Consider the following 20057-nt stretch of genomic DNA (forward strand, 5'->3'; position numbering starts at 1 on the left):
TCAACAATTATTTTACCATCTTAGAAAGTCATTTAAAATTTAATTTATCAAATATAAATATAAATGTAACCATTTTTAAAAATATATATTTTAAAATCACTTTTATAAATTATTTTAAAAATAAAAATTTTACCAAATCAAACTTTAGTTTGTAATTTTGTTCTATTGTTTAAAATTTAAATTTTATTACATAAAACAACATGATTATTTAGATAAATTTGAATTATAGATACGCAATCTTAGTATAATATAATATACAAAAAAATACTATTTGTACATTAAAATAAGTCACTACAATAAGTCATTAATATATTTGTATATAAATAAATGTGTAGTTTAATTTATTTTCAATATATATTTATATTTTAACATGTATTTTATAACTTTAGTGGCTGATTTTGGTGTCGACGTAGTATTACTCTATAATATAATATGACGTGTGAATTATACAGGATGTCATGTGAAGAATCTCTCGAAGACCAATAAGAGCATGAAGTGGGAGTGCTAGGGGAACAATGAAAATTTTGAACTATATGAACAACCACCAATTAAATGAAAATACATTACACCCTAATTTAATGTTACTAATTAAATTTACTCTTTTAACCCTATTAATTCACATTGTTTACACATTATTCAAAAATCTTGTTGGTTACCTATACTTTCCCCAAAAATATTCAACACCTAACACATTTATTTAACTACTCAACACAGATCACAGTTAAGGCACTACCACATACTACTACAACCAGTCAACCTCCAGTCAACCCCTTGCTTACCATCTGTTCCTTCAGATCTCATCACTTCTCTTCAGAAACATGGCTGCTGAAGCTGTTTTGTCTTCCGTTCTTAATGTTGTTTTTGACAGGATGTCCTCCCCTGAAGTTGTTAACTGGATCAAAGGGAAGAAGCTTACTCACAAGCTCATTGAAAGGTTGAAGACTAATCTTTATGCTGTTCGAGCCTTTCTCATCGATGCTGAGCAGAAGCAGATCAAGGAAAGACCTGTCAAGGAATGGCTTGATAGTCTCAAAGATGCCATGTATGTTGCTGATGACTTGCTGGATGAAGTCTTCACCAAAGCTGCCACTCAGAAGGATCCAGGTACCTTCCTCTCTCGTTTTCTCAATTTGCAAGATAGGGATGTAGCAAACAGGATGGAGGAAGTCATTGATAGGATAGAGTCTCTTGTGATTCAAAAAGACACTCTTGGTCTCAGAGAGATTCCTAAGGAGAACATGTCATGGAGGATCACTACATCTCTAGTTGAAACATCTGATGTATGTGGCAGGGAAGAAGACAAGGAGGCCATAGTAAAACTCTTGTTGGATGATGATGGTGATGATACTGGTGGTCATAGTGATGTATCTGTGATTCCCATTGTGGGCATGGGTGGGATAGGAAAGACTACTTTGGCCCAATTGGTTTACCAAGATGGCAAAGTGAAGGAGAATTTTGATTTTCAAGCTTGGATTTGTGTGTCAGAAGAGTTTGATGTTTTCAAGGTCACCAAGACTATCATCGAGGCAATAACTTCAAGTTTTTGCAGCTTGACAGATTTAAATTTGCTTCAGCATGATTTAAAAGAAAAATTATCAAGGAAGAAGTTCTTTGTTGTCTTGGACGATGTATGGAGTGAAAGTTATGATGATTGGAATAAACTTCTAAAACCTTTTCGAAAAGGGGTCAAGGGAAGTAAAATTCTCATAACTACTAGAAGTAAAAGAGTGGCTTCGGTGGTGCAAACTGTTTCACCTTATGAACTGAGCTTATTGTCTGAGGAAGATTGTTGGTTAGTGTTTTCAAAACATGCACGTCTCCCAACTGGTTCTATGGAGAATCCAACCTTGAAAAAAGTCGGCAAAGATCTCGTAAAGAAGTGTGATGGATTGCCCTTGGCAGCTCAAGCCCTTGGAGGCTTATTGCGTGGAAATTTTGATGTCAAGTATTGGAATCATTTATTGAAGAGTGAGATCTGGGAACTCTCTGATGATAAGATAAAGGTTGTTCCTGCATTAAGAATCAGTTATTACTATCTTCCTTCTTATTTAAAGGAGTGCTTTGTTTATTGTTCTTTGTATCCCAAAGACTATGTATTTAGCAAATATGAATTGATATTGCTATGGATGGCAGAGAATTTTTTGCAACCAGAAGGAAAAAAGACTCCAGAAGAAGTTGGTGATGAATATTTTGATGAATTGATTGCGAGATCATTTTTCCAACCTCATAGCACTCTTGAAAACATATTTGTGATGCATGATCTGGTGCATGATTTGGCAATGATGTTTGCTGGAGAATTCTATTTCAGAGCTGAAGAGCTTGAGAATGCAGTTGAGGTTGATATTAAAAATCGCCATTTGTCACATAATGCCAAAGGCAATTATCCAATCTCAAAACTTTTGGGAGTTTGTGACCGAGTAAAACACACAAGGACATTTCTTGGACTCAATTTGAATTCACAGATTCCATTTAACATGGAAAATGCACCTTGTATCTTGTTGTCAAAGTTGAAGTACCTGAGGGCTTTGTCGTTCGATTGCTTTCCTCTTGAGTCATTGCCTGATTCAATAGGCGAGTTGATTCATTTGCGTTACTTGGATTTGTCTCGGACCGACATCATGACATTGCCCGATACACTTTGCAACTTGTACAATTTACAGACGTTGAAGCTGGTTGGATGTCGGAAACTAAAAGCCCTTCCTGTTGGCATGAAAGATCTTACAAATTTGCATTACCTTAATATTAGCGGGACTGATTTGCGTGAGATGCCGGAAGACATGAGCAAATTGACAAGTTTGCAGGTTTTAAGCAACTATGTTGTTGGGAAGCGTGAAGGGAACAGGATTAATGAATTGGGAGCACTTGCAAATCTACACCAAACAATTTTGATTGACAAATTGGAGAATGTGGTCAATAGCAGCGAAGCGTTGGGAGCAAGAATGTTTGATAAGGATGGCCTTGAATCTTTGTTCTTGAACTGGTCGCTAGATGAATATGAGAATACAGTTGATTCCCTAATTGAAAGAGATGTACTTGAAAAGTTACGACCTCATAGTAATTTGAAAAAACTACAAATTTGGGGTTACAGGGGTACAAAATTTCCAGATTGGTTCGGACGTTCTTCCTATGGCGACATCACCGAAGTAACTCTGGGAGGTTGCAGGAATTGTTTTATGCTTCCTTCACTTGGAGAGTTGCCCTCTTTGAAGCATCTAAAAATTTTTGAGTTTGAAAGGCTTGCTATTGTGGGTGCTGAGTTTTACCGAAATGATGAATCTTGTCTGGAGACTCCATTTCCAATGCTTGAAACTCTTAGATTTTACTCAATGCCTTGCTGGGAGGAATGGTTGGAGTTGAATGCATTTCCTCGACTTAGGGAGCTTATGATAAGGGATTGTCCCATGTTGAGAGGAGATTTGCCAAATCAACTACCATCTTTGGAAGATCTTACTATTCACAATTGCGAGCAGCTCAGTTGTTGTGTTCCAAGAGCTCCTGCGATTACCTCTTTAGGCATAGAAGGAAGCAATGAAGTGAGAATTGGGGAACTACCTCTTTTGCTGGATAAGCTTTCAATTAAAGGAAAGCATCAAGCGGAGTCGGTGATGGAGGCCATTGCGCACACCCAACTCACTTGCCTCCGAATTTTATCCATCTCAGGTTGTTCATCCCACGTATTGTTTGCAGTGAGTAGTATTCCCGCATCACTACAAAAGCTGAAGATAAAGAATTGCAAAAAATTAGAATTCCAAATGGAAGGCCTACACCACTCATTGCATAAACTAAGGATACAGAACAGCTGTGATTCGGTTACATCCTTCTCGCTGGATTCCTTTCCAAATCTCGTGCGTGTTCAAATCAGCGACTGTGAAAAGATGGAGTCTCTCGTGGTGTCACGCTCTCTTTCATGTCTCCGTTTTTTACTGATAAAGAATTGTGGGAGTTTGAAATCCCTCAAGACGCTATGGATGGCATCACCTCAGCTAGAAGATCTCAGATTACTTGGTTGCCCAGAGATTGATTTGTGTGCTAAAGGGGATCCACAGCGTAGCTTGAGATATCTTACCATCAGCTACTGCAAGAAACAACTCAGCTGTGTAGCATCGCAGTTTCATGGGCTTACTCATCTTTGTATTAAATATGAATATGAGAGTGTGAAGTCTTTCCCAAAGGAAGGTTGGTTGCCTGCCAGCCTTGAGTATCTCAGACTGGATAGCATTAAAAGTGTGGAGATGTTGGAATGCAAGGGACTTGCCCACCTCACCTCCCTCCAACAATTATATATTTATGAATGTTCCAATTTGGAGAACATTGATGGAGAAAAGCTGCCTGCCTCTCTGTTACGACTCACCATATTTGGAAGCCCTTTTCTGGGTAAACGGTGTGAGATGAAGGACCCGCAGGTTTGGCCCAAAATTTCCCACATCCCCGCCATTCAAGTTGATTACAGATGGATTTGGTAATCCAACAACTTCAACAGGTAATTGTTTCTGTCTCACACAACGTTATTCTGTGTTGCCCAATGCCCAGTCTCTGGTTTTTCATTCTTCATTGTTATTACTGTCTTGTATCATTCATACAGCTTTTCCAACAACAGATAACTTGTGCAGTTACGATTTTGCTTTTGATGCATCCATAATATTCAATCATTCTAATACTCACAGGAATTCTGAGAAACAAGACAATGATAATAACTGCAACAGAGGAAGGTTCTTGAGGACATAAGGGTAGAAAACAGAGAATGGAATTCTCACCATGATTGCTTTCATACAAGTGGTTAAGAAACCTGATGATAAAAGTGGTATGGATGGCTGAACTTCAAATCATTTCATGAAAATTTGCATATTACCTGAGAAGGAATATCTACTTTATAATGTTGGAATAACTTTGATTACTCAATATGAAAATTTGTATGTGGTGGTTGAAACTTTCTTGCAGAAAGCAACTTAGCAACCAGGGACAATCATGGTCACAATCCAAGAGATTCAAGAGCGGCATGACTCACTGATTGATATAGAGCGGAGCCCCAATGAACTTCATCAACTGTTCTTGGACATGGCTGTTTTGGTCCAATCACAAGGTAAGCAACTCAATGACAGAGAGCTACGTGACGAGCGAATTCGTATGTCTGCGGTGGGTCCAGCCGTTCCAGTTTGCAAGGAAGCACCAGAAGAATATCGGAAGTCCACCTTCATTGCCTTCATGATATTGATCATTTTCATATTGATTATTGTCCAGTCACCAAAATAAAAATATTGATTGTTGTCCTTCTTATTGATCATCGTCATATTTACCTTTTGAATTTCGGTTCATGTGTATGTTACACTCTAAAATTCTTCCAAACCATCTGATAATAAATTTCAGGCGCATGAACTAAAGTTTAGCAGATAAATTTAGTTTTGCTTTGGTTAATGGGATATTGATTGGTGGCTATGAACAAATTGGACTAATTCAAAACCTTATCAAGAGAAATCAGGTCAACATATTCTGTCACTGTGTCACATAACCATTGCATTGTAAAATAATACCTTGTTTGTTTTTCTGAACCTTCCCTTTTCAAGATTGAGACTCTCATGTTCATGGTCTGGAAGGTTATACTTGTAGTAAAATAAGAGTGGCAAAAATTCACAAATGAAACAGTACAATACCAATGAAATGAAAAGTATAGGCAATGCAGAATATTTAAATGGTTAAAAGGGAATGAATTAAGATGATGATGAAGACAATCTTGAAGAATGCCATCATCTGTCCACTTGCATTCACTAACCTGCTCCATTAGTTGACAGCAGATTCTTATTATTGGGGTTTAATTCATCAATAGCCACTCTAATCTCTTTTGAATGCATGTATTTCTTTTTTTTTTGGGGGATTTTAAAAATTTTCTTTACATGTATCACATGCTATAAATATTGTTGAATTACCTTGCTTGGAATTTATATATTGGAGGAATGAGATTAGTTGTTTTGCACCCATAAACGGTTAAACCTATGGTCTAAGATTTGTTTTTTTCTCTATTTTCTTGTGCATTGTTGATTAAGAATAGCATGTTTTGTTAGAAAAATAACAAAAATTAGTCAATAATGCAGCAACAGCTATCCCACTTTATGATACGTGAACAGTTGAATAGTAGCACTAAAATTTTTGAGAATCAAGAAAAGCTGAAAGTTTCCACCTCAAACCATCAAAGAAGAGAAGCAATTAAAAATAGGAATATATTACCAATGCATCAAGCTATCAACCCACTGTTTAAACGTATTATTTACTCACTATAAACACTATTTGCATCTCTTTTTACATATTATAATAGATAGATAGATATTTCAAAATATAACATGTACAATACAAGTAGTGGAAATTTATTATTATTATTATTATTATTATTATTATTATTATTATTTTGCATGATGTTCAAAATCACTAAGCTACGGTTTTATGTTGCAAAAATTCCATAAATATTATATCATACAGAAAACTATTTTTGATACTTTTATTTGATTTGTAATATTGATTAAAACTAATAACCTATAAATTAAAATGTCGCATTAGCTATTAATCACATAAATTTAGGTTAGGATCGGATGGAGAGTATTTTCACAGAGAAAACTCGAGTAAAGTGCAGTTTTTTAAATGATGCAATGTAATTTCGAATTATGAATTTCGTCTAACTGTATTTTTATTGATAAATGACCAAAAAGTACTTCCGTATAAAATTACTTAATTAGCTAGTGTGCATGAATAAGTTCTAAAGTATACAGTATGACTCATTAGATATTTTTACTTTACTATTCTTTCCAAATTATAAAGAGAACGAAAAAAGGATTGTAAGAATAGCTCAATTGAATATATTGAGGGTACAAAAAACAAAAGGAAGAACAACAGTCAGAGTTGGTTACTAATGTGTTATATACCAAGAATACAACAGAGAACAAATGGTGCCTAATGTGGTGCATTTCCTTCAAGCTACATTTACAACAGAGAGCAAACATCATGGAGCATGATCATTGTTTGTGATTCCTATTCTTGAGGTTTCCTTGCTGAATATTTGGTGATGTATTCTCAAGAGTAGTACTCAGATGATGAGCAAAGGTGCGGCGCTGAGTCTTTTCCTGGAAATTCTTAATGGTGCCACTGCCATTGTAAGGTCTCTGACTATGAGGAGTAGCCTTTCTGGATTCAGATTGTATATGTGGATCCTGAAAGTATAAATTACAATTAGAAAAATTAAGGGTCTGTTTGGTTTGCGTTTTTATTTTCTATTTTCATTTTCAGGATCTTGTGAAAATGAAAGAGAAAATAGGACAGAAAACAGAATTTTGTTGTTCTATGAACCAAATCAAATTTTATAAGGACTCAATTATCCGGAACCGCATGGAGATTAAGAACAATATTGTTAACCAAACAAAGCTTGAGGAGAAAATGGGAATGAAGATTATATTATTATTGCAAACAGTTTAAGATACCTTCTGTGTCTCCTTGTTTGATTCTTTCCTTTCCTTGTAAAAATCAGGTAGTGGCCTTGCTTTGAAGCAAAAGCTTTGGCGAAGTTTTCTGATCTCTGTCTCTGCTTTTTCCTGCAAAATGAGGGGATTGAATGATTTGGTGACTAAACTGAACCGAGGAACTAGATATTGTTCATAGTAACAGACACTTGGTATTAAATTTTATTTGTCAACCAACCTTGAGTTTTGTATGAAGTTGCACTTTTTGTGCCTCATTGGCATTGAACTTTTCTTCAAGTTTCTGAGATTGATTTAGATCAATAGAGAAAGGAAAGGCAAGTAATTTAGTAACTCAGTTAATTAATTCTCATTTTTATTTGTAGTAAGGTTAATTAAAGCTCATAAACAACTAAATTTGATTGATGACAGAACCTTCTTTCTTCTTGCAGCCCTTTCTTCCGTCCTCAAGCTGAAAGGTGAGGATATCATTGGGGATCTCATTTTATTTCTGCATTCAAGTAGAAACATTGTAAATACTAATGTAAAGAAGAGTATTCACAAAAGCCATAAAACTTCTTTAAGCCAGAGATAGATTATGTAAACTTGTGGTCCTTGAAACTAAAGATAGCATGTTTCAACTAATTGACAAACTCTACATTATGTCAAGCATGGATAATATTTGAACATAGGAACAATCCAAATCCATATAGCACAATGAAAAATCTTATAACACCTTAAATCAGAGTGGAAATGACTTACTCTGTTGAGAGCAAGCGCCATTTAGAGCTGGCTGTATTTTTGCCTGTGCTTGATAAATCAAGAGGAGTTTTGTTCCTATCGTTTAACAAAACTCAAATGCACCGAATCAGGATATAAAAACAGTTTTACATCATAATTAATAACTTACTAGAATTAGGTACCTTTTCTTTTCTGTTAATGGGGTCAATGCAGAATGCATCTGCATCTCCTTCTTATAAGCCTGCATTTAAAAAACAACACTTTAACATCATAGAAATATAGATTGTGAAAGACATGGCAAAGAATCTGACAAACCATAGTTGGTGTTCTTAGAGGAGTTAATGATGCATCCTTTGAAGCCTTTGAGGAACCAGCACTAGCTCTTGCACTTTCAAATTTCTTCATGACTGATGCAGTCAATCTATTAAGTTCTCTAATCGGTGTAAAATTGACCGACTTGTAAGGAGTAGATCTTCTTTTATCAGCAGAGCTTAGTAATGAAGCATGCTTGTTGCTGCTGTTAGTTGGGGTAGCAGCAATATTACTGTTATCTCTCTTTGAAGAAAGAGTAGCTGCTGTTGATTTGATTGGTGTAGAAGCAACTTTGGAGGTTGCATTGCTCTTTAGCAATTTGAAGGAAGAAACTGGTGGTTTCTTCTTGCTAACTGAAGGCAAAATTTCTTGATCATATCTTGAACCCTGCTGAAATAATCAATATTAAATCAATATTATGATCTTAAACAATCAAACCAAAGAATAAAACACTAAGATTAAACTTTCTAAAAAGACAAACATTGTGAACCAAGAGACTAATATCAATAACCACCTTCAGTAATGGTGTCATAATTGGAGTTGTTTCAAGTATCTTTTCAGCATCTTCATTTTGGCTTTGCAATTCAATCTTCATTGAATTCCCAACCAAAGGTTCTTCTTCCATCTTTGACACAGCTTCTTCTACCTTGTTACTTTGAGGCAAAATAGTACTGCTTGCCTCTAAATCCGAAACTGAGTAATTCCCATTGGCACTGATCATGGAATCTTGTTCTTCTTTGACAACCAATCTAGTCCTTGAACTTCTTCTCTCTGAATTATCATCAATAGCATTGTTTTGTGCAACATCACTGTTTGCAACTTGATCGACATGCTCATCTTCATTATTGTTTTGTGCAGCAGCATTGTTTGCTTGTTCGAGCAATGCTGCCGCGGCCGCCTTTTGAGCGGCGAGTTTCTTGTAGTGAGCTTCAAAGAAGGCCTTCTTCTGAGCAACTGAGCCAGGTCTTGAGAACCTCTCTGCCTCTTCGACGTAGCGGTTGTGAGAGAAGCTTGACCATTTCTCCCATGCAAGAGACTCTGACATGAACCTCCCAAAGGAAACTGATGATTGCCCCAATGCATGAATTGGGTTTCTCTGAAAAGTTTCACAGTTTTTTCAAGGTAAAACACCTTCATACAACATAGAGAAGAAAAAAAACAATGTCTTTTCATGATTAATTGCACCCAATAATATCATGCATGTGAAACCTAACTCATCAAATGATTAACAAAAAAAAATAATAAGCAAAATTCATGGTCCATGAAAAATCAGATATAGGGTTCCTAAGCAAAGATTTGCAATTTCAAGCAGTTCATATAATGAGAAAAGAAATGAATACCAGCTTGAATTAGAATTTTTCATCTTCTGTTCCCATTCTTTCAAAATCACATGCATTCAGGTGAAAATTTAAGGAAAAAATTAGGTTAAAAAAAAGGAAAACAAAGAAAACATTCAAAATAGCAAAAGAATATAAACAACAAAAAATAAATGGTTTATTCTTGATCAATTGCACCCTAAATTATCCAAAAAACAAAGAAACTAAGACAAACTCTGCAAGCAGTTAGTGAAATAAGAAACTAACACCAGCTAAAACTAAAGCATGAGAATATAATATGAGACAAGTTCTTGAATTAACCTCATTGGCTTCATTGATAATCCCAGAAGCATAACAGAATGGTTGTTGCATTTGCATGAGACAAGTTGAGTCCCCCATGTTTTTCAGTTTCACTACGCAACGTAGTAACTATAACCTGAGAAAGGTCCAAACTTTACCACTAACAATAACAAATTATAATCATAATTAATATTACTATGATGATATATGATATGATATGATGTGATTCACCATGTTAATGTTAGTAGTATTATTCTTCTATTAATATTTTTATGCTAATGTGGCCGTTTGTTTTGTACACATTCAAATTTGAAATTCAAAATAATAAAGGCATTCTGTGTCCAATACGATGTGGAAAAGCTGACACAACTTTAACACATTATAAAAAAAAATAAATTAATTAAAAACAAGATGTGCAGTGAGAGCGTTGTGTGTAAACTTTTTTACAAGTTTGCAAAGTATATGTGTAGGGCCCACTAACAAAACGGTTGGAAGAGGAGCCCAAGTTTGGGCCCACATATTTGAGAAATGAGACAATTAAAAAAAAAAAATTATAAAAAAAATTCTCTATAACGGCTATGTTTGAATTTGGTGAAGCTTGCCTTCAATTCAAATAAAAAATGTTGTTGTGGTTCAACTTTTCAACCTAGGAAGAGAGTTCTTTGATATGGATGTAACATTTTTTCAACCCTCGTATTAAAAGGGTTTTAAGAGAAAGTTGGTGGCAACTACAAAGTGTCAAAGTTGTAGAAGGTTAAGATGTAACATGCTGAACCACAGTTAGTTGCAACATCGCCTTGGTGAAAATAACTAGCTTAGGATATTGACTATTTATCTATGGATGTCTATAGTTGGTAATTTGAAAATAATATATAAGCCATTTTGATGCATATAGAAGGATTTTGTAGTGTGGATGATTTGCTAGAGTTGAATGGTAATGAGCTAATGATGGTATTACGAGAATAGATTCTAGTAAATTTTTTTTCTCAATTAATGTTGTAAAATTTAATCTTTTACCATATATACTTTTTAAGCGGGACTAAAAAAAAAAGATAAAAGATATTTTGGTAAAAAATAGAACTGAGTAAAGAATAAGAATTTTTACTAATTTTTTTTAAAAAAATATGTGGATTGTGTATGATTTTTTTCTTTTCGTTGAATTTTCCTATTATAAAAGAACAATGTCAATTTTTGTTGAAAGAAGATGTAAAAAATGTCATATAATAAGATATTACAGTGTAACATTAATTGAGAGAAAAAAATTGAGAATTTTCGGAATACTTGTTGCTAGAATTGATACATATGTAGCATCTTTAACTCTTCAAGGGATACTTCTTAGTCCTATTTATTATTTTATAATATAATGTGTTCACTTTTCTAATACGTGGTACTCTAATTGTTTTTGGAGATAACAATCAAGGGATAGATGCGCGGAACCAGAAATTTCATAAGAGGGGGTCAATTAAATATAAAATATAACAAAAAAATTAATAAAATATGATTTGTAGCATATATATCAAAAAAGTAATTATATTATATAAAAGTCAATGTTCAACTACATACTTTAAGATTTTGATATTTTTTAACTTGTTGGACGATGCTTTATGGAACTAAAATTATCAATTATCATCTCTGAAGTGAACAAGTTGTGTCACAGGTTGTTCAATAATATTTTGAACATTACTCAAAGAATCTGAAGCTGAATTTTGTTCATCATATATTCTCTCTTTTCTCTTGAAAAATGAGTGAATTGTTTTCATCTTTAACATTTTTAACTTAACTTGAACTATCTAAAAAAACAAAAATAATTGCATATATGTTATTTTCTTAAAAAAAAATATTAAACCTATTGAGCAATAACAAATAACTTTAGAAACAGAAGTATATAATAACCAAAAATAAAGTTATTGATTTACCTTATTATTTTTTATTCCAAGTCTCACCTAAAAATAATTCTATTGAGTTTTGCCCTCACTTCAATCTTTGAACACTGTCTATTATAAAAAAAATAAATTAATTATTTTAAATAAATAATATAAATAATACTTGACATTATTATTAACTTAAAAAAAACTGAAATATACCTCTTTGAATCTTTGTTGTGCATTCAATGGTTAATATTTTGCTGTTTATTTCTCTTCAGTGGTTTTTTTTCATATATCTTGTTTTGGTATGAAAAGAAAATTAAAATGAGAAGAGTAGAAGACCAAAAGTCTGGGAGCCACTAAAAGAGAGAGAAAAGTGGCGCCGATACCTCTGATGGTTTGAAAAAAATGTTTGAAAAATGTACTAGTGTTACTTTAATTAATAGTATGGGCTTGAGTTAGTATAATAGAACCATTTTTATTAATTATTAGAATGGGCTATTTGTTAACAAGAACAACAATAATTAAAATATCTAATACATAGTGCAGTTTTTAGTTATTTTAATTTATAAAATTTTGTAACTTATATTTTTTTTCTAATATTATATATAAAAAATTTTAATATTATTAATTATTACTATTTACTATTTTTTTTAAAAAATTTTGGAGGGGACCATGGCCACCTTAGCCCCCGTAGATCCGCCACTGGATAGATGGATGAATAATGGGGATAGGGACACAGTATTTTCCACTAAGCAGCATTGATTAGGAGAAGGAAGAAAATAATATGAGAAATTAAAATAGATGGGAGAACAGTAAAAGAGGTGGAAAATGTTACATAAATGATACAAGGTGAGTTCTTCAATGGGCAAAGTATAATACTATGTCAGAGCTCAAAATGCCTTTGTATCCCAAGGCATAAAGAAAAAGTGAAATGTATACATACTCTCACTCACCTATTCTGCATGATCATCCAAGCTGAACATGAAGGTGCATGCTTCAGTCACTTTCTCTACATTACTAACGTTACATCTTATCAATTTTGGGTACAAAAATAATACAAGCACTCTCAAATTCAATAACAGAATATTAGTTTCTCCCTGTAAACTTTCTCAATCATTAATGTCCAAAGAAAACATCAAATGGGAGGCCTCTTGGATGGTCAACAATCAATATTGCTTGCTTGCTTGCTTTGTAGGAATGAACAATATAGGCTCAGTCAAGGAACATGCCTACTAATCCTTCAATTTGAACTCCCAATCAAATTCTGACCACCCGGCATTACAATATGGGAAAGAAAAGGATCAGAATGTTACAGAGGTACGTCGAGGCCACGGCTATGTCGGTCACGACCGTTCATTTCCATGAATCCTGTATGAACACTTCTTCTCCGTGTTCTATGGGGTTTTGCCCTTGATCCTCTTCTTTTATGACCTGAATACACCATATAAACGACAACAACGAAGCCACATCCGGAAAAGGCCCATAGGAATATCACCCAAAATCTGAAAGAGCTTGGCATCTCATCTTTTGGAACACTATCCAAATCCTCAGAATCCTTTCTCAGTTGCTCAGAATGATTTACTGAGATATGATTGCTTATTGAATCAGTACTTTCATCTACAATGCCAAATTTCCTTGACATGCCGCTTTCTTCTGTTCTTTGTTCCTCTTTTGGTGGGGATAAAGAATTTGCATTGGGGCATCTTCTCTCATGATGCAAAGTCAGTGCTTCATTCAGTGTTTTTGCACATTCAATGCTGAGCAGATCACGCTGAAAACCATCCTCATTGGCTCGATCTAGTGTCGATAGATCCGGTGGGTCTGGAAACTTGGCCCAGCATCTGTTGACCATGTCAACATCCCGCCAATCTGCCTTGTCAAAACTCCAATTCCCAGTACCAAAACGTAACCCATAGTGAAAAACTCGATACTTGACCCCCGGTGCAGGTACATATCCTGGGTATATCAGTATCTCATTGTTTACAGTATGCTTCAATTTTAGCTGCATCAATAACATTACTGGTTATAGCGGTGAAGTTTCTTCATACTAGAAAGGAAGTAATTACATAGCATACAATACATAACACGACATGTCATTAGAGAGAAAGACATAAAGCAGAATGATAGGTAATGAAATGACTCATTTCAATCCAGAACTTTGACTATAGAGGCTCTAAAAATCATGACAATGACCAGTTCTCCAAAAAACTTCACCTGTTAGGTGTAGGGTTCACAGTTCAAGAATGGTTTTCTAATAAATAATATACCCTTTATCTACTTGTCTTATGCTAGTTATTCGCATCTAGATGCATGACGGAACACCCTTAAGTCGATCGCCACTCAACAATAGCTTTGTTTCAAAGTCTGCCACCATCATTTGTTTGAAATTATCAAACACTTTTCCCTTCTTTTCTGATAGAATAATGAAAGAGTTTGTTTGAATAAGTTGTTGCAACATTCACTTTCTAAACCACGAGTGTGTTTCCTCTTAACTAAGATTATTCAGAGTGTGTGTGTGCAATTACATATGCTAACTCTATTTTGGATATCTAAAAAACCAAATGTAAGTTCAATTCATGTTTGTTTTACTAGATTGGTCTTCGCTAGTGTTTGCAGAAAACAACAAAAGTAAACATGATGGCAAAAACTATGCTTATATTTATAGATTCAAAGAAGCTACTACTGAATTTTTGAAATTGTGTGGTTGGTGGCCAAAACATGTAGGAGCAATAGCTACCCAATTCAAACAAGACGAACAAAAACGTTTGTGTTCATATGCATCTTAGTTACTCAATAGCAAATGATCTCTAGCCAAGAGCCAAGCTACAGAATTGATTAATGCTTTAAAGGCTTAAGGAGGAGATGCTGGACCTTAGGTTGTATTGTAACACTATGGAACCCATAAGCATAAACAGGTCAGTAGAGTATGCATAACAAAGTGTGTAAAAAGTAGGAGAAAATACCTCGGCTGCTCCAAATGAGTAGCCATACATCTCACTGATCCAACCAGATTCATATATGTCTCCTGTTATATTTCTTGCATAATGAGCTCTATCAGCTCGGACTTCCTCAGTTTTATGTAGCCATAGCAAAGCGAATTTCCGAAGATCATCTATGTGCATAATGATTACACCACCAACCTTGTCACAAGCCTCAGGATGGCTAGTGTGCAATTTGGCAAGCTCGTTGTCACAGCCAATGAGGTAGCTACCAATAACAGGAAAATGTAAATAATTCACCGCGAGGATGCAAGAGAAACAGACATCATGAGAAACATATATGGATGGGTTCATGCAAACTCTAGTCATCAAAATCGCATCTCCAGGAAAACAAAATTAACAGATCCCATAAACATAAATCAACTTCGGCAAGCTTACTCATAGGGAGTTGAAACTGGACGGCCACGAGCAGCCTTGAATTCCCATGGTGTAATCGGGCCTCTTAAGATCATATCAGCATCAAGAATCACTATGAACTCAGCATCAATATTTGCATGGTTAAGCCAGTGAAGTACAGCAGCAGGTTTATTAATTGCTGGATACCTAAAACAAAGAGACAGAAAATCATGTTTTTTTCCTATAATCTAAATCATTCAGGCAAGTGAAGCATTTAATAGTGGTAGGCTCTCAATAACAGCACATAAAGAGTTGAGGCACAAGGTATCTTGTATATAATTTAGGTAATCAAAATCAAACATGAATTGATATAACACAAAGACTAAGCAGTTCTGCAGTACAAAATAAATATATGAAGATTATTTGGACAACATCTGAGGGTATCCTGAAACAATAATAGAATTATCCATAAACCATAATTTAGAATACCAAAATCAAGCACAATTTTGATATAATGATCACATATAGCTGACTTCTGAGAAATAAACACAATTGAAAAAAAAACAAAGGGCAAAAAAAAGCAAACTAATGTAGATAATGAGCTTCGTCATGGCATATATTGTTTCAGTTAGAATTTGAAGATAGTCATTGGTCATAGTGATTGAATTTGATCTAAATTAGTATCCTTAAAATAATTATACCACAAAAGTTAATCCTTTGCTTGTTCCATGCCTGATTTTGCAACTACTAATGATAATCACTTCGTCCAACAAAGTCAGTCAAACTGTAAATATCAGTTCAGACATGACAAGCACCTAACAGGAAAAAAGTTAGAACAGCACAACTTGAATTGAATAGCAGAGACACATAATTACCAGTCTCCTGTTAATGGATGTCGGCTCATAGAGGGAACATAATGGGTAGGAGCCAGATCATGGCCCTTATATTGCTTCAAGTCTTCGTCTGTGCAGCTAAGAAGTCTAGTGATATTTCCTGGCTGTCCACTCAATCGGAAACTGTGCATAAGTCCTACTGTCTGCCAATCAAAGTATGTGGTACATTCTGTGGAAAAAACAGTATGAATTTTAGGATGCGGCTTCTCAGCATCAAGAGCATTGTCATCTTCTTTGGTATCCTCCATCATTTGTAAAGTAGCAGGAGTTGGATATTTTGGCTTTGTTAGTTCAGCAAAGGCTTTGCTTTTCAAAAAGTTCAAATATTTAGACCAAGTAGGTTTAGGACAACCATTTGCTGCCTGCTGCAGCAGAAGACCCTCATTTATAATATTTATGCACTCTATACTTAGAAATAGTCCTCGCCTTCGATTAGGGTCAAGTTCCATCTGCCTTACCTGCAAGAAACTTTCTAGTTTCAGCAAACCAATGCTAAATTTATTATGATTATTATTATTATTATTATTAGTTAAACCACCACACATAAATTTCCTACCATAAGTATACTTGTTTACATACCTCCCTGGGATAAGGGGGTTCTGGAAAAAGACGGCCACATTCATAAACAATTCCATCTTCATGGTGAGCCAATTTATTAAATGACCAATTTCCTACACTAAATGGAAGCCCATAGTGAAGAAGAATTGGTTCAATTCCCTCCCGAGGAACATAACCTGGGTAGATCATCAAGTTATCATTGATCTTGTGCCGAAGTCCTATCTGTAAACAGAAGGGTGGAATCCAACAGTGTAGATTGAAAGAAGAAAAGAAAGCAAAGAAAATAATCAGCAAAAGTTGAATAGTCAAGCACTACAAATGGAGTGCTAAATGGTTTGAGTAGAGTTTAGTAAATATAATAAAATAAAAAATTAATTCAATCATTTTAAGGCAATGAATTTGACTCACTTCAGCAGCACCAAAAGAGTAGCCATACATCTCACTGATCCATCCTTTCCCATAGATGTCACCAGTTATGTTTGTTGCCCAGTGTGCCTTATCTTCCCTCACTTCTTCTGTTTTGGAAAGCCACAATGGTGCGAAAGCTCGGAGGTCATCTATATGAAAGGCCAAAAGCCCACCAACTTTGTCGCAAAGTTCTGGGTGTTTCGTATGCAGTTGAGCCAAAATATTGTCACAACCTCGTAAGTACCTGAAGAAAGAATTTTGGAAGATGGCAAGTTTCAATGATAGTGCCTGAGAAAGAAACACACTACAAATTTATAGTTTTTTGTGCTAAAAGATAGTTAAATGCATTTCATAGGTTCAAGCAAAGGATCCTAGTTTGCACTTTGAACTTTTGATTCTCTTATATGTGATACATTAAAGATGAGATACATATAAAAGACCTAGGCATCCCAAACTCCAATATTTTCATAGTATATGTACTGCCGCATGTCAAGGCGCACAATGCCATTATCATCATCCTTCTTCTACAGATATGCTCAACTGGTAGTGGGAGGTATTATCTAGCTTCTAACACTTATTATCATTAAGGGTGAGTTTGTGAGTTTTGATTTTACATTTAAAGACAGGGAAGGGAAGTGCTCCTACTGTAAAGCTTAATCCATTTTACACTATGAATAAAAATTCCATAACACATTGTTAAAGGGAAAAGGGAGTAAATATATTGAATGAGAAATGAGTAAGAAATTAGTGATTACCCATAATATGCGGCAACAGGTCTTCCTTTCTCTGCACCAAGCTCCCAAGGTAAAATTGGGCCTCTGATTATCATGTCTGCATCTAGAATGACAACCCAATCAACATTTTTTGCATCTTTACTATGTTTGAGCCAGTGCAAAACCCCAGCTGGTTTATTTATTGCAGGGTACCTGAATGGCGGACATAGAGTTAATATCTCATGCTCATATGACGGAGGAATTACTCTTCATTTGCAAGGAGGTATGCATGTGTTTGATTCGGCACAATGAAGCAATAAAACTCAAAACACTTGAACAGAGAACAGCAGAGAGCACAAAACTTTTCCAAAATACCAAAAGTACAACCTAAAAAACACATCGATAATGTAGCAAGATCAGCAAACAATACTTATCTAAGACCCTTCACTAATTGCTGAAAAGAGTAAGCTTAGAGATCTGAGTTTCAACACTTAGAAGAGACATCAGCAAACTTCTTACAAACCTCATAAGATGTCACTACTCATTGAAGCACTTTTCAACCTACAAGTAGAAATTCTACCAATCAAAACTTCTATAAACACAAATCTCTACCTTAGTTTAAAAGAACAATTTAGCTACAACAGCAGCCCACAATCCATTTCAAGAACATACACATCCCAACATAAAACATACCTAAGAAAGAAGAACAATAGTAGCAGCTATCACATAACTACACATGCGACACATTGTTACAGAGTTAAAAAAAAAAAGGATGTCCTACTAAACAACATAGGCCAATCAATCAGAAACTAAAGTCAACGGCACCATTAGCATTCATTCTCAACAAACCACATCAATCAATCTACATTCAGGTCACAAGGCCAAAAACCTTATCATCCTTCTCGTTGTGCCAAGGTTCACCTTCTAAACTAAGAACGAAATAACAGAAATGATTTATCTTCTAATAAATGCATCCTTCTAATCATCTTCCTAACAACTTCAAACCAAATGCCTTTTGATGTTTTCAAATTATTCAATGCATTTGAATATTTTTCTAGTTCAGAAATTACGAGGATAATCAGGAGAGTATATGCATCATCATTAATCAAGAAATAATACAATGCTTACTTAATTAATATCTTTGAACATTAAGTGATTGTCAATGTAACCTAAAATTGAGTGTTATCAATTTTACCAGTCACCACCAGAACTTAACTTGAACACTAATTGATCGTTACAAAAGCTACTAGATTTGGATAACTTCTAACACTAATCACACCATCACATCAAAAACAGAAAAAAAGAAGATTACCAGTCACCAGTTCTGGGATGCTTGCTCATAGAAGGAACCTCAAACGTTGGCGCCAAATGCATCCCTCTATAGTTCTTCTTCTCCTCATCCGTACAACTCAGGAGACGGGTTATGGGCCCGGGCTGCTTGGCCTTCCTGTAACTGTTCATGAGCCCAACCGTCTGCCAGTCGAAGTAGTTCTGACACTCAACAGAAAATAGCGTGTGGAGCCTCCATTCATGCTTCCTCGCCGCTTCGCTAAACCCAATGCAAACCACAATTCCCACTAACAAAGAAACAATTAACACTCTCGCCATTGTTTTCTCCTCTGAGCTAGATGTGAAATTGGTGTTTCCTGAAGCTTGAAGATCTGGATTTCATGCCTGGCTTCTTGTTCTTGTAGCGAAGTCAAAATTGAAGCGTTGAGATTTGTATTTATAGTATTGAATTTGCTACTATAAAGTATTGAATAATTGAAGAGTTCAATTAATTGCCTACGATCTACAATAGTAGTAATTAATTATTGTTATTATGAATCTGGAAAAACGTGTTGTTGGTAATGGTAACGCTGGCTATACTGTGAGATTAACAAGTATACGATCGCCAAAGAAGCTTTTTGTCACTTTTGCATTTTTATTTTCGATTTCTATAATTCTTTTAAAAAATAATTGTAAATAGAAAATGGAAGTTTTTTTTTAAATATTATAATAAAAAATAAATGTGAGTCAAACAAATTCTAAGAATTTAATAATTTAAAATGTATCTTTACTTTAATTATATCATCAATCGTATAAATCTAATTAACATACCAAATAAAACTTTATTATTTTAATGAAAATTATTGAAAATAAATACGATATTCAATCTATAATACTTTAAATAAGTT

The 20057-nt window shown here is 34.7% G+C and overlaps 3 protein-coding genes across 4 annotated transcripts; 1 reads left to right on the plus strand and 2 right to left on the minus strand.

Annotated features, from left to right (window-relative positions):
- The first annotated feature begins 712 nt into the window (after positions 1-712).
- LOC107621277 (putative disease resistance RPP13-like protein 1) lies at positions 713-5392 on the plus strand. The gene is made up of 3 exons (XM_016323312.2): positions 713-4480; positions 4665-4801; positions 4939-5392. Exon 1 carries the CDS (start codon positions 819-821, stop codon positions 4461-4463), a length of 3645 nt encoding a protein of 1214 aa, XP_016178798.2. The 5' UTR covers positions 713-818; the 3' UTR covers positions 4464-4480; positions 4665-4801; positions 4939-5392.
- A 1427-nt stretch (positions 5393-6819) lies between these two features.
- LOC107622047 (uncharacterized) lies at positions 6820-10540 on the minus strand. 2 transcript variants are annotated; one of them, XM_016323978.3, is made up of 9 exons: positions 10127-10540; positions 9004-9585; positions 8493-8879; positions 8360-8418; positions 8199-8273; positions 7872-7947; positions 7678-7740; positions 7461-7571; positions 6820-7193 (listed from the first exon to the last, which is right to left on the minus strand). In XM_016323978.3, exons 1-9 carry the CDS (start codon positions 10202-10204, stop codon positions 6999-7001), a joined length of 1626 nt encoding a protein of 541 aa, XP_016179464.1. In that variant the 5' UTR covers positions 10205-10540; the 3' UTR covers positions 6820-6998. The 2 variants fall into 2 exon arrangements, with proteins under 2 accessions (XP_016179464.1, XP_016179465.1); XM_016323979.3 differs by having other exon boundaries at positions 8493-8876; positions 10127-10436.
- A 2225-nt stretch (positions 10541-12765) lies between these two features.
- Positions 12766-19815, minus strand: LOC107622046 (peptidyl serine alpha-galactosyltransferase). The gene is made up of 8 exons (XM_016323976.3): positions 19193-19815; positions 17923-18093; positions 17168-17411; positions 16781-16981; positions 16184-16659; positions 15351-15515; positions 14937-15180; positions 12766-13975 (listed from the first exon to the last, which is right to left on the minus strand). Exons 1-8 carry the CDS (start codon positions 19486-19488, stop codon positions 13283-13285), a joined length of 2490 nt encoding a protein of 829 aa, XP_016179462.1. The 5' UTR covers positions 19489-19815; the 3' UTR covers positions 12766-13282.
- Positions 19816-20057: the final 242 nt, after the last annotated feature.

Source organism: Arachis ipaensis, chromosome B10 (genome assembly GCF_059453495.1).
Source record: "Arachis ipaensis isolate K30076 ecotype BB chromosome B10, ASM5945349v1, whole genome shotgun sequence".
Classification (NCBI taxonomy): domain Eukaryota; kingdom Viridiplantae; phylum Streptophyta; class Magnoliopsida; order Fabales; family Fabaceae; genus Arachis; species Arachis ipaensis.

Coding starts and splice junctions, on each gene's coding strand:
- LOC107622046 (XM_016323976.3), bottom strand. CDS start 19,488: ATGGCGAGAGTGTTAATTGTTTCTTTGTTAGTGGGAATTGTGGTTTGC. Junction 15,181..15,350: donor CCAGTTTCAACTCCCTATGA/GTAAGCTTGCCG, acceptor TGTTATTGGTAG/CTACCTCATTGGCTGTGACA. Junction 13,976..14,936: donor ACTCATTTGGAGCAGCCGAG/GTATTTTCTCCT, acceptor TTATTGATGCAG/CTAAAATTGAAGCATACTGT.
- LOC107622047 (XM_016323978.3), bottom strand. CDS start 10,204: ATGGGGGACTCAACTTGTCTCATGCAAATGCAACAACCATTCTGTTAT. Junction 9,586..10,126: donor TTATCAATGAAGCCAATGAG/GTTAATTCAAGA, acceptor GAAACTTTTCAG/AGAAACCCAATTCATGCATT. Junction 7,948..8,198: donor TGGCGCTTGCTCTCAACAGA/GTAAGTCATTTC, acceptor ACTTGAATGCAG/AAATAAAATGAGATCCCCAA.
- LOC107621277 (XM_016323312.2), top strand. CDS start 819: ATGGCTGCTGAAGCTGTTTTGTCTTCCGTTCTTAATGTTGTTTTTGAC.